Consider the following 14,728-nt stretch of genomic DNA (forward strand, 5'->3'; position numbering starts at 1 on the left):
GTGGGGGGCCTTCAGTGGGCATGAGGGTGTGTGGGGCCTTCAGTGGGCATGAGGGTGTGGGGAGCCTTCAGTGGGCATGAGGGTGTGGGGGGCCTTCAGTGGGCATGAGGGTGTGTGGGGGGCCTTCAGTGGGCATGAGGGTGTGTGTGGGGGCCTTCAGTGGGCATGAGTGTGTGTGGGGGGGCAGGCGTGATGAAACGCCACATCGATGGTGCTTCAGCTCCCTGCCTCCATGTTACAGAGCACAGCTTCACTCTGCCTCCATGTTACAGAGCACAGCTTCACTCTGCCTCCATGTTACAGAGCACAGCTTCACTCTGCCTCCATGTTACAGAGCACAGCTTCACTCTGCCTCCATGTTACAGAGCACAGCTTCACTCTGCCTCCATGTTACAGAGCACAGCTTCACTCTGCCTCCATGTTACAGAGCACAGCTTCACTCTGCCTCCATGTTACAGAGCACAGCTTCACTCTGCCTCCATGTTACAGAGCACAGCTTCACTTTTCCCATTTAGATCACTACATTTCCAGCCTAGGCAAACAAATGCATGAACAGACCCCTGGTGTGAAATCCAGCTATGACCAGCTACCCGCTGTTTCAAACACTAGCTTGAGCTGGTCAAACCATGTTGAGTGTGGAGCTGGTCTGAACTGGTCAACCAGCTACCAGTTGTTTCAAAACCTAGCTTGAGCAGTGTTTTCAGCAGGGACACACACAAAAAGGCACAGACTCGCAGAAACACAAAAGCACTCGCACTTTCGGTCCGGAGGCGAGCACGTCAGTGCAGTGGGAGGGCGTCTTTGGATCAGACGTGGATAGGCTGATGAAACGGGCTGTGTGACTCTCCGAGCCAGCGGAGTCATAGTGCGGCAGCGTTGATTTGTAAGCCGGTTTCACGCAGATTACCCTCCTCACAGTCATCCGGGGATAGAGCCGGGAGAGAGCTGCGGCAGACAGCCTCTCTGCGCTGTAAACACCAGCATGAGGGGGAGCCGGGCGTCCGTTAGGTTTTGTAAAAGAGATGTTTCAAATAGCAGTAGCAGTATTGAATACGACTTATTTATTGATAATGTCTCCCATTACATTTTGCATTAATGTACATTTCATTCAAATGGTGCAATGCAAGTCATTCTTCATGACGATGACGATGATGATGATGATGATGATGATTATTATTATTATTATTATTATTATTGTTGTTGCTGCTGTTTTTGTTGTTGCTGTTTTTATTAGTATTATTGTTATTATTCTTGTTGTTTTTGTTGCTGCTATTATTATTATTATTATTATTATTGTTATTATTGTTATTATTGTAATTGTAGTTTTTGTTTTTGTTGTTGTTGTGGTTGTTGCTGTTGTTTTTGTTTCTTGTATCAGTACTGTGGACGTCATTCACTCTAATGCTGGCCTGTCCAGCCAGTCAGTGTGTGTCAAAACGGGCGTGGTGTCCTGTTAAAGAGAGTCTGCTAATACTGCACTATGGTTGAAAATCTCCCTCCCTTTTGCAGGTCAACATGGTGATCGGCATCTTGGTGTTCAATAAACTGGTATCCAGAGATGGAATTCTTGACAAGAAGCTGAAACACAGAGCAGGGTAAATACTCATCCCTGCAGTGCCATCATCCATCTTTCCCTCTCCCTCTCCCTTCCTCCCTCTGTCTCCCGCTCTCCCCCTCCTCTCTCCTTCTCTTCTCCCTCTCTCTCTTTCCTCCCACCGCAGACACGTGCATGAACAGACTCAAGGATGCCCAAACGTACATACGTACACGCACACGCATTCACCACGTACATACGTACACGCATTCACCACGTACATACGCACATGCACACGCATTCACCACGTACATACGCACACGCATTCACCACATACATACTGTGCAGTACACACCAGCATACGTGTGGCCGTACATGCAGACACGCACAGACATGCGCGTGACACACACACATAGTGTAGATGCAGATGAGGATCCTCCCTGCTGGAGGGCGGGGGGTAGTAAAATTAATATAAAAAATAAAACAGAAAGGGGGTCAGAACTCCCTGAGAGACGTGGCGTTACAGTCTGGCAGAATGAGCGCAGGAAGGGAATATTTAACAGCCTCTCGTTGGGTTCAGTTTGTCTGCTGCTCTGCACCGCGTCAAACAGAGGCTCCTCTCCGGATGACGCTCTTCCACACTGCAAAATACTAAAAATGAGTCAGAAGTATTTTAGTCATATTCAGACTCTTAAAAATCTTAAATCGTAGTGGTGGCCTGTTGCCTCATGGCAAAGGTACAGTATAAGACTGGGTCTCGGAAGGTTGGTGGTTCAATCCTCGGTGTAGCCACGATAAGATCCGGACAGCTGTTAGGCCCTTAACCCTGCATAACCCTGCCTAGTCTAATCAACTGCAAGTTGCTTTGCATAAAAGCATCAGCTAAATAACAAATAAGTAATACGTAATAAGTATTTCTATAACTTTTTTGCTAAAAAGACAAACTTTGCCAATGAGGTGAGGCAGTTTTACTAATTTCAATATTTGCCAATGATGTAAGAAAATGTAACTATCCAGCAAAAGAGTAGCTTAAATCCAGCTGATAGTTTCGACTTGGGAGAAAGAAAAAATATTTTAAGTAACATAACAAAGCTAAAACACTTGCTAAGGGCTTTTTTTTTTTTTGCAATGAACCCTTTTTTGTGTTGTTGTGCGCTGTTCTGCAGGCCCATGACCGAGCCCCATACAGGATTAACCTTAAAATGTGCCAAATGTGGCGTTGTGTCCACAACCGCATTATCAGCAACCACGGCCAGCAACGCCATGTAAGTGCCCCGCGATGCCTCCACCGAGCCCATCGGACCATGCTGCATGCCAGACTCTGTCCGTCTCCCCTGTGCCCGGAGAGGGGGCGCAAAGATTAGCTGGGCCCCCTGCGTTTCATTCCCATCACAAAAATCTCCACTTCCTGTTAAAGCGGGTGTCGGTCTACGGTGTGCTCGCCTAAACTGTCTGCTCGGGGTCCTGGCATGTCTCTGGTGCCGAGTGACGTATCGTGACGTGTCACATTTTGATTGGCTGTACACTAGTACAGCGATACAGAGTGCTCTGCTTGCATCGGAAGTGCTGCAAGGGTGGCATCATAACCACCTAAAGTATTCATTTCATGTTCTGGCAAAATAGTTGCCTGTAATTAGTGGATACACTGCTAGGACCTTACCCGAGACCAGCAAGCAAACAAAATGATTTTCACAAACAGCGTTTCTTGAATGTGTGCTTGAGAAGTTCTCCAGCAATCAGAATGTGACGTGTCTCGATACGTCACTAGGCAACAGAGGTGCGCAAGGACCCTGAGCAGATCGTGGAGGTGAGCAGGTCGTGGGCGGACTCTGGCCGAAAGAGTCGCGCAGTGCTTGTGTCATGTTTTATTCCGCCATTGTTGCATGGAATGTGCCCACCCATCACGCGTCACAGCCAGGCCCTGGTTCCAATCGTATCTCTTTTGGGTTCAACTGCTTTTCCGTGCTCTGTTGATCATGCCTGGTGCATTTTAGTCTGCAAGGAAGAGCCAGGCAAGCTTAGTCAAATGCCGAAAACTATTTGAATCAAAGAAATGCTATTTAAACCCAGGTCTGGTCACAACTTCTGAGTGCTCCAGGCATCACCTACATCACCTACAGCTCAAATTACACTCACAAGTAGCTTTGCATGAAGAAGCAAAACGGTGGGGTTATGAAATGTGTGGTGGAATGCTTCTTTTTTGTGGAAGGACATAATCTCTCTTTCTCTCTCACCCTCTCTCTCCCTCGCCCTCTCTTTCTCTTCTCTCTCTATCCCTCTCTCCCTCTCTCTCTCCCTCATCCTCTCTCTTCTGCTCTCTCTCCTTCTCTCTCTCTCTCTCTCGCCCTCTCTCTCTCTTTCTCTCTCTCTCTCTCTCTCTCCCTCTCTCTCTCTCTCTCTCCCTCTCTCCCTCTCTCTCTCCCTCATCCCCTCTCTCCCTCTCTCTCTCTCTCTCTCTCTCGCCCTCTCTCTGTCTCTCTCCCTCTCTCTCTCTCTCTCTCTCTCTCTCTCTCTCTCTCTCTCTCGCCCTCTCTCTCTCTCTCTCTCTCTCTCTCTCCCTCCCTCTCTCTCTCTCTCTCAGGGCTTCACTGTGGAGTTCCTGTGTGGTGTTGCCTCTGCTAGCGCTCACGTGGATGTCAGCAGTTCTGGCCATGACGGACAAGCGCTCGATACTCTTTCAGATACTCTTCGCCGTCTTCGATTCGCTGCAAGGATTCGTCATCGTCATGGTCCACTGTGTCCTGAGGAGAGAGGTAGGGCAGAGAGCCAGAGTGCCGCGTCTTTTATAAAACCGCCTGTAATCTGTCACTCATAACCACTGGGCCCTTGTAAATCCAGCTTTTCACTCTATTGGATTCGGTCTCCCGCGCAATGTGAACATAGCCTACCGTTATTTAAGTGTCATCTGACAGGACTGCATCTTTTTTCTCTGGCCATAAACCTTTGGATTGTTACAGCTAGCATGCAGTAAATAGAAACCGCAGAGTGAAAACCCCAAAAAAATCATACAACCAGACTATTTTTTTACATGACCAACAAAATTTTTATCTTTTCTGGAAATCATAGAGGTGAAATTATTCAGCCCCGGTGCATTGAGCTTGGCTGGGCACCCAGACATGACTTGGCCCTTTGTTGTTGATTAGGTGCAGGATGCCTTCAGATGTCGACTGAGAAACTGCCAGGATCCAATCAGCTCTGACGCCACAGGGACATTCCCCAATGGGCACGCTCAGATCATGGTGGGTGCTGTGTTTAGGGGCGGGTCGTTGTACAGGCTGGTTCCCCAATGGGCACGCTCAGATCATGGTGGGTGCTGTGTTTAGGGGCGGGTCGTTGTACAGGCTGGCTCCAAGCACCAGCCACCAAGTTACTTTTAGAATAAGCCATGTAACCTATCCCCTATCCTAATTAAGACTCCACAACTACATATTACTAATATTATTGAGGAAGAACGCAAAATGACATTTTATATTATAAATCTGAAGTATAGAGTGGGAGTATCTAAATCTACTGTACCTTCATCTGTGATATTTACAGCTATTCCTTTGGGCTTCCATGAGTCTTATGTGATGAAAGCTTTGGCCTAGCCATAAACAGATTTCTCTCTCAGTGTTGGAAATAAAAAGACCTTCAAGAAGAACGAGTATATGCCTGAGAGGAATGCGGACTGATGCACTTTTATTTTAAACGGAAGCAGAGCGTTTAAATGTAAAAACTGGACTACGTCCGCGTCCTTCTCACATGATTTTCCTGGACAAACATCTATCTTAAAATTGAAGAAATGGATGCGTGTGATGTTCTCCTCAGTTCACGTCCCCTCGTGACTCATTAGCCTATAAATAGTAGGATTTAACCGTTCAGCATGCTCAGCGTAATGTCCGTTATTAATGATGCGGCCGTGCGTTACGTCGTCTTTCGACCTTGCTCTGGCTCTCTCGCCTTTTACCCAATTCATCACTTCCTTTTGATTGAATCTAATCCGGTTCCTCTGGGGGGAAAGGCTCATGGTTGCGCATTTTCCCAGGAGCACTCTGGTTAAAGTGTAATTACGCGCCGCGAGTACTGTGCTCTCTCTCTCTCTCTCTCTCTCTCTCTCTCTCTCCGTGACAAACGACAGCGGCTGTCATTGGGGTTCCTCAGCCCGGGTCTGAAAAGCCGTCTGAACGAAGTGGGTCATTGCGTCCGCCGCCCGTCTTATCGTCTGTGGGCCCGAGCCGTGACGCTAACGCTAACGCTCGCTAACTGGCCTTTTGAAACGCCAAGCCGGCCTCTTCATCTGTCGAGTCTTCGCCGGTTTATAACGATTATCGTCCTCTATTTGTATTCTAATGTCTCTTTGATGGACATCTTTCACTGGAGCGGAATTACACATTCGCCATGGATCTAGGGCTTGTGCTAATCATTTTCTAGTGGCACCATTGTAGCGCAGTGAGGCTAGAGTGCTGCCATGGCACTTTTATAAGCAGCTTTAATTGATGCGTCGCTATAACACAGCGTCGGAAATCAAAGCGCTGTGACCGGGAAGTGTTTCAGAATTCCCATAATCCCTCTTGGAAAAATGAAAGGAACAGAGAAGTAATCCAGGCACCCGGGGAAGACCCCGAGGAACATGTTTCATTTAAGGGGAAAGAGGCCCGTGGGACCTATGCAGGGGGAGATGCATTGCTTTGTGTGTGTGTGTGTGTGTGTGTGTGTGTGTGTGTGAGTGTGTGTGTGTGTGAGATAGAGAGAGAGGGTGTGTATGTGTGTGAGAGAGGGAGAGGGTGTGTGTGTGTGAGAGAGAGATAGGGTGTGTGTGTGTGTGTGAGTGTGTGTGTGTGTGAGAGAGAGAGGGTGTGTGTGAGTGTGTGTGTATGTGTGTGTGTGAGAGAGAGAGGGCGTGTGTGTGTGTGAGAGAGAGGGCGTGTGTGTGTGTGTATGAGAGAGAGAGGGCGTGTGTGTGTGTGTGGGAGAGAGCACGCGTCTGTGTGTATGTGTGAGAGAGAGAGTGTGTGTGTGTGTGTGTGAGAGAGAGAGAGAGAGTGTGTGTGTGTGTGTGTATGAGAGAGAGAGGGCGTGTGTGTGTGTGTGGGAGAGAGCACGCGTCTGTGTGTATGTGTGAGAGAGAGAGTGTGTGTATGTGTGTGTGTGTTTCTGTGTGAGTGTGTGTGTGAATGTGTGTGTGTGTGTTTCTGTGTGTGTGTGTGTGTGTTTCTGTGTGAGTGTGTGTGTGAATGTCTGTGTGTGTGTTTCTGTGTGTATGTGTGTGTGTGTGTGTGTGTGTTTCTGTGTGAGTGTGTGTGTGAATGTGTGTGTGTGTGTGTGTGTTTCTTTGTGTGTGTGTGTGTGTGTGTGTGTGTGTTCACAGAGAAACTGCCAGCTGTGTTCTGACCGTAACACTTTCCCCCAACAGACGGACTTTGAAAAAGACGTGGACATCGCCTGTCGATCAGGTAAGGAACAGATGGTTTCTCATTAATGAGGTGCTAATTGCTTTAGCTTTGCTCGGGCCCAAAAGGCTCTGAAACAGGGTGAGAATGCTGGCTTTGTGTAAGGGGATAAGCAATTCCTGGGAGACTTCCTCCACTGCAAAACAAGTGCTCTCCAAAAACAATGTAAGAAAAACCACTGTAATTTCACTCCCGGTTTCACGCTTTCCAGAGCCAGTATCTCTGATGCTCCCTGTGTTCAAAGCCAAACCCTTTGAGCTGGCATATTGGCAGTCAATACTGTGCGTTTCTGATGTTTCTTTTTCTTCCAAGTCCATTGTTCTGCACAAAATAAGGAAAATGACATATTTGAGTGAAATGCCACCATCTGTGTAAAGTGCATTGAGATGTGTGTATTTAACTATAAGGACTTATTGGCATGTTGCCTGTGTGCTGTGTTAGGTGTTAATGGCTGTTTAATCTGCTCTGGTGGTATATTGCCCACTTCCAAATGTTAATTTTGATAATGAAGTCCAAAGTGATTACTGCACTCGTAGTTGAGAATGTTCTGGAACCTGGGCTTAGCCTTGCTGAGGGTAAATGGCATTTAAAGTGAAGTGACGGAGAAGTGTGAATTTGCATGTCGAGAACGGTTTTGCCTGACAGAGAACCCTTTAGATAGATCGGGCCCTCCTATGGAACCACAGTGTTCCTACTGGAACTATTTCTTTAAGTGTAGCATTCTCATTTATATCTGTGTTTCTAAGGAGACCCTAGTTACCTGTTACCTTCACCTTTGTCAGATGAGATGAATGGAAGGTGTCTGGTTGAGTTATATAGCTGAAGCTACCTGTCTCACACAGGTACATTTTGAACAGCAAGTCAAAGCCATCTGCACAATAACACCCTGGGTAGTGCCCTGGACCCATCCCAAGTTTGACTGTGTATCTTCAATAGGCCGGGGTGTGGCTTTCTGTTTATTTTTTAGGCCTTGGATTTATTCAAGATGGGATTTATTATAGTATGGGGGGGGGGGGGGTGAGGTATTAAGATTTAGAGTTGGGGTTGGGTTTTTCAATGCATTAGTGTAATTGCTTAAACCTCAAATTGCTCTTCCACTTTAATTATTTTGTGTCAAGATCTAGTTGCAACGTAATATATTTCTTAGTATTCTCTGCTGAAAGAAAGACGTTGGTTAAAAATAGGAGTGTGTGTGTGTGTGTGTGTGTGTGTGTGTGTGTTGCTCTGGTGACAATGATAGGCAGGGCAAGGTGGACAGAACCATCTGTTTAAGTATCTGTTTAAGTATTCCAAAAGCTCACTCAGGTAAATGACTTAATTGAGGGTTTTATCTTCTAATCTTCGGAGCATCGACTGTCGGTAAATTGTGTCCAGAGTTTGACTGCGTGTGATAGGAACTCAGATTCCAATCAAATAAAGCAGGTGGTTGTGGGTACAGGGAAGTCAGACAGAATCTTTGGGATGGATTAAAAAAAGATAGTTTCTTTTTTGTAAAGCCTAACCACTCAGTCGGAGAGCTTGAGTTGCACGTGCTATTTAAGACTATAAGTGCCTGTAATTCTGTGGTGACAGTGATTCAGAATATTCAGTGCCCTTTAACAGCAATGTCAAAGCTAGTACATTGCACTCTTAGTCTTGAGCACAAGTCTTTGGGTCTGTCTTGTGTTGAGGTCAGGACCAGAAATGAGATCCAAATAAGCATATCCAGCATTTTCTGGGTGGGCTGGGGCCTGTTCCACAAAGCAGGATGACTGAGTTAGCCAGATAACTGAGCAAAACCCAGTCCACCCAAATCTGGAACTGTAAAAAGGGCTGTTCTGGGTTTTACTCTGTGCAGTTATCTGGCTAACTGAGCACTGTGGGAGAGTGCTGGTTAAGACAGGTTGGTTGCTGTGTATGGACGCATCCCAAGGTCCAGGTCCCAGTCCTGTCATCTCAGTGTCGACCGTGGTATAAGGTGGCACGTAATCGGTTGTAGTGTCTCCCGGGGGGGCACCTCGGGCCAGCTGCGTATGTCCTGTGACCTTTGTGTGTTAGCGGCATATGATTGGTCCATTGCGATGATCAGGCAGTTGATCAGGAGGGGAGGATGTGATGCGGGAGATAACTGGTAAAAGGAAGGAAAAGTCAAAAGAAAAGAGCTGAGGTGTTTACTAAATCAATTTAGTTTGAAGACGGTCTTGTTATTCTGCAGAATTAGCGTTTATATCATTGCTGTAATGCATCAAATATGCCTTCTTTCACACCTTATTATTGATGACAAGTTTGCCCAGTTTGCAGAGTGAAAGACGATATTTAATGTATAAAAAGCACCAAAGGATATTGAAATTAATTTTGAATCTCTCGCCAGAAATATCATTTTTTTCCCTTTTGCCTTGGCAGAAATATGAATTTTTCTTCAGCACCGCAAATAAACTCATGAACCAAACAGGTTCTACAGGAAAATTGCCTGTGAAGAGTGCTCCGATCGCTCTTAGTCAACAGCAGTAATTACCGAAACTGCCTGATGCCATCCTTTTCATGGCATCACGGCACTCCAGAGCTGACACATTTCCAACACAGCCACCAGTGTTCCCAAGCAGACGTTGGGCTTGCACCACCGTGATATTCGCTGTGTCCTCCAACTGCTCATAAAACTCCTGGAATAAAATGAATTTTACACTGCTTTGTGAATATCTGTTTACCTATATAAGTCTGCGTTGCCCTCTGAAAATCACTGCGATGTAATTTAATTAGAGGGCATAATCAACATTCCTTAATGAAGGAGGCCATCTTGATCCCGGATGAGTTATAGCATCTGGTCAGATCATAATATCTGTTGCTTAAAATGGCTTCGCATAAAGTCATACCCCCGAGGGAGTTCATTACCTATTACATTACTCATTGCTATCATAAGTACATTGCTTCAGCGGAAGCCATCTTGAATTGCTGGGAATATAAACATGAATTGAATGTGATGTGTGTCTCTAATGTCCAACAATCAAAGTGGAGTATACACTTTAAGCTTTCAGAAGCGTGCTTCGTTAGTCTCTAAGTACCCTACTCACTCGTCCTGATCATTTAAAAGGTGATTTGGTGCAGTGAGGCCCTTGCCAACATCATGCACTTTACTTATGAACCCATCTTTTACCTATATAATGTCAGCTTTCACAGGGAATTATGTGATTCTTCACTTTAAATGTACTGGACTGTTGTCCCTTCCTTGGCTGGTACAGGAACCGAAAGCAGGTATTTAAGCAGCCAAATGTGATTATTATTATTCATTGGAGTTACTTTTATTTTTCAATTTTCCCAGATAAACATGGATACGTTAGCAAAGCTGTGAACATCAATCATATGTGCTCAATGTGCAATGTGTATATTGAAATGAATGTGGATATTAAAAATACAGAATGAGGATGGATGATGAATTGCATTCTTAGTGTTTTAGCTTATCTTGAGATCACCTTGCATGCAGGAAATGGTCCTTTTTCTCATTTCCTGGGAATATAAAGTATATATTTAGTGGCGTATATTAATGAAGAAGTGGGTGTAAGTGGCACGAGGCTAAATGTGCTTCTCGCAGTTATAAAGATCCAGGGAAATTAAATATGAACCAACCCTACACATACCAGGCTTTAGTTCTTTAGCCAGACAAAATGGCTGCCATTCTGCCTGGCTTCAGGCTTCCTCAGATCAGATGGATTCTGCTGTTTCTGTCAGAGCCTGGCTGCACCTGCCTTGTCCATGGTTTTCTCCTGCCTTTTATAACTGAGATTCACTGGTATAGATAGATGGCAAATTGACTGCATTTACATAGTACTTTTATCCAAAGCGCCTTACAATTAATGTGTCTCATTCACCCATTCACACACACTCACACACCAACGTCATGCAAGGTAACAGCTCTTCAGGTGCAACTGGCAGTTAGGTCAGACTCCTGAGCTAATGTCAGTGTCGTATAGAGTATATTCCTATTGTGTCTTAACATGGCTCCAGCACTTTAACGCAGCTGATTTAACCGTAGATAAGAGCACGCTGGCTGATTCCAGGCCTCGCAGGTCACGTGAGCGTGATGAATACGCTGTCGGCAGGCCAGGAGAAAAGACGCTCACTCCTGAGAGGCTCTTCAGCCTAAAGGGCAGAAGCCCACGCTTCGCTGGCCATCAAGGAGGGGATGCTGGCACGCAGAGCAAAACCGCGGGGAGCTCGGCTTCAGGGAGAGAGGGAGGGAGAGAGAGGGAGGGAGAGGGTGAGAGAGAGAGAGAGGGTGAAGGAGAGAAAGAGAGAGAGGGTGGAGGAGAGAGCGAGGAGGAGAGGGAGGAGGAGAGAGGGAGAGGGGGGAGAGAGGGAGAGAGAGGGGGGGAGAGAGGGAGAGAGAGGGGGGAGAGAGGGAGGGAGAGAGAGAGGGGGTGAGAGGGAGAGGGAGAGAGAGGGGGTGAGAGAGGGAGGGAGAGGGAGATCTGGAAACCCTGGTCCTTTGCTGCAGGTTATATAGCTGTCTGAGGGGAATCTTCTGGAAGGAGAGGTGCAGAGAGAGGAGGCAGGGGCCAGGCCTGATTTTAAACGGCGAGAGCCTCCAAGGCTGACTCCTTGTATCCGCCTCGGGGGACGTCTCTGTCTGTTTCACCAGCGGTCTCCCTGTCAGCTGCGGTGCCTGCTGTCCCTCCGAGTGTAACGGCTGATTTATGACAAAGTGTCTTCAGACAAAAGTATCTTCAGACAAAAGTGTCTGCAGACAGAACTGCGTCCAACAAGATTTAGCATATTAAGTTAAGCAACAGTGTGCATAGTCACTACAACAGCCAGCTTCTCCACAAACCCATTCATTTCGCAAGCTAGCTATGTAAATAAGCAGCCTCGTAAACTAGCATCCTCACTATGGCAACCTTTTGTCTTCCTTTCAGTCAACCAATCACGGCTGTGCAAAATCAGCAGGTACAGGACACCCGTCGCCAATGCTCAAAACTGTCAAATCTTTTGTACACAGACACATCGCCGACAGGTTGTCGCCAAAGCGTAAATCAGCCTTAAGGCGCGACATTCAGTCCGAATGCCACAACTAATCTGGAGTTCAGAACACGACATAAAGACTGAGCCTGCTAGATTTAGAGGGAGGCTATGCAACATTTCTACCTCGGAAACAGTGTAAAATAGCCATGCTAAGGCATACGTAGCTACAATCCACTAGCAGTCTCTGTCCTCACGCCCCTGTGCTCTTTTACCGGAGTGTGTGTTTATAGAATGTGTTTGGCCGTGTTTCTGGGCATGGCGGTATTTCCTGGGTGAGGGTGCGGCCCCAGAGTCTGTGGAGTTTAGCGGAGTGTATGTAGCTAGCTACTGTAATGGCTGGAGATGAAGAAGCAGCAGAGATACACCAAACGAAACGCCAAGCCAACGAGCCTCGTTCAAACAACCAGAGTCGACCGTGGTATTGGCGACGCCTTTCGAAAAACAAAGACATAAAGATAAAAATAATAATATTAATCTGAAATAGTGGGCAGGATTGAGGATGGAGTAGGAGACGTCTTGTAAACGCGAGACCACAGCCAGGCTAAAGAACCCTGCATAGTATGCCTTTAAGAGTGGATACTGCTGCACACACAGTGAGGAATTCTGGGTGGAGGAGTTTTAAAGTGTCCCATGTTTATAGCAGACTACAAAATGAGCCAGTATCACTGAGCTCTACCCAGGATGTAGTTATCTATGGGGCTGCCAGACTCCTCCCCTTCTACTCTACTGGCTGTGCCCTGGGGGGGGTAATAGCAACACACTCTCCGCCATTTTAACCTTCCCCTCTCTCCGGCGATACGTACTGAATCACCGCTGTGACTCCCCTCAGATTTAGGAGGGGAAGATTAAAGTGTGGCATAGCACTGACTGCTCTCAGCGCTGAGGGTAGGTCTGAAACGCTGGCCAGACACTCCGTCTGGGCCTCACCAAGGTCGAGCCAACCCCGGTATAAAAACGCTGTGTTTATTATGCAGCACAGCAGGGAGAGGCAGTTTGTGTGTGCTGTTTGGGTGTCTCCCAGAGCACTCTCTCCTCCAGTCAACTCCAGCGCCTGTCTGCGTCCACCTTCAGTGTCCGAGGAAGATGGACGCCGTGAATAAGCCCCCACGTGTCCCCTCCGGCACTGTGATGTCAGGTCTCTGCTCACAGAGAGTAATCGCACATGGCAGGCCTGTCCTCTGTCAGAGTCGCAATCTAATCTCCCTCTCTCTCTCTCTCTCTCTCTCTCTCCCTCCATCTGTCTCTCTCCCTCTCTCTTTCTCTCTCCCTCTCTCTCCCTCCCTCTCCCTCTCTCTCCCTCTCTCTCCCTCTCCCTCTCTCTCTCTCTCTCTCTCTCCCTCCATCTGTCTCTCTCCCTCTCTCTACCCCTCTCCCCATCCTCCCTCTCTCCCTCTCTCCCCCCTCCCTCTCCCTCTCCCTCTCTACCCCTTTCCCCCTCTCTCCCTCCCTCTCCCCCTCTCGCTCCCTCTCCCTCTCCCCCTCTCTCCCTCTCTCTCCCCCCTCTCCCTCTCTCTCTCTCCCTCTCTCCGCAGCGCTGCATAAGGACATGGCTCTTGCCGCGCGGCCACCATCACAGGCACGCTCTCCCGCATCTCGCTGAACGACGAGGAGGACGAGAAAGGCCCGGAAGGCCTGAACTTCTCCACGCTGCCCGGCAACCTCATCTCCAAGGTGATGATCCAGCAGCCGCCCGGCCTGCACATGCCCCTGGGCGTGGGCGACCTGGGGGAGCAGTGTCACGGCGACGGGGGCGGGGACTTGCGCCGGACCGTCTACCTGTGCACCGACGCCGCCGTGGCGCTCGGCCGAGCAGGAGGTCGGAGGTCACGACCTGGGCGGGCAGGGCTCCATGATGGAGACGGACTACATCGTCATGCCCAGGGGGTCGGGCAGCGCCCCCACGCTCATGAAGGACGACGGCAAGATGGGTCTGGGCATGGACGCCCTTCCCCACGAGCGGCTGGGGCACTACAAGGTCAACCCCGACTTCGGGATGGGCCCCACGGGCATGGAGCACATGTCCCTGGGTCTGGACCAGCCGTTCTCCACCGGCGAACACGGGCAGAACCTGCCCTTCGAGCCCCGCACGGCCGTCAAGAACTTCCTGGCCGAGATGGAGGAGAGTGCGGGCATGTCGAGGAGCGAGACAGGGTCCACCATCTCCATGAGCTCTCTGGAGGTGCGTACGGGGTCTGGGACTGCCTGCAGAACCCATACTACCTTAATTAGCTACCTTATTTACCTGAATTACCCATACTACCTTAATTAGCTACCTTATTTACCTGAATTACCCATACTACCTTAATTAGCTACCTTATTTACCTGAATTACCCATACTACCTTAATTAGCTACCTTATTTACCTTAATTACCCATACTACCTTAATTAGCTACCTTATTTACCTGAATTACCCATACTACCTTAATTACCTACCTTATTTACCTTAATTACCCATACTACCTTAATAATGTGGGGCGGCCTGTAGCCGTTGGGCCCTCGAGCAAGGCCCTTAACCCTGCAATGCTCCAGGGGAGGATTGTCTCCTGCTTGGTCTAATCAACTGTACGTCGCTCTGGATAAGAGCATCAGCCAAATACCAATAATGCATTCCTGATTTAGCTGGAACTTTTATCCAAAGCCACTTACAGGTGATTAGACTGAGCAGGGGACAGTCCCCCCTTGGACAAATGTGGGGTTAAGGGCCTTGATCAAGGGCCCAACGGCTGGGATGGAGCTTGAGCCACCAACCTTCTGGGTCCCAGTCATGCGCCTT

At 48.1% G+C, this 14,728-nt stretch overlaps 1 protein-coding gene across 1 annotated transcript in view; it reads left to right on the plus strand.

The window, feature by feature from the left end:
* The window catches only part of adgrb3 (adhesion G protein-coupled receptor B3), a 232,618-nt gene that overhangs the window by 212,110 nt on the left and 5,780 nt on the right, over positions 1–14,728 (plus strand). The window contains 8 exon segments of the mRNA XM_061227768.1: positions 1,510–1,595; positions 2,701–2,799; positions 4,116–4,287; positions 4,678–4,773; positions 6,927–6,966; positions 13,488–13,499; positions 13,502–13,752; positions 13,754–14,134. Coding sequence (XP_061083752.1) covers positions 1,510–1,595; positions 2,701–2,799; positions 4,116–4,287; positions 4,678–4,773; positions 6,927–6,966; positions 13,488–13,499; positions 13,502–13,752; positions 13,754–14,134 — 1,137 coding nt within the window.

Source organism: Conger conger, chromosome 18 (assembly GCF_963514075.1).
Source record: "Conger conger chromosome 18, fConCon1.1, whole genome shotgun sequence".
NCBI classification, from domain to species: Eukaryota; Metazoa; Chordata; class Actinopteri; order Anguilliformes; family Congridae; genus Conger; species Conger conger.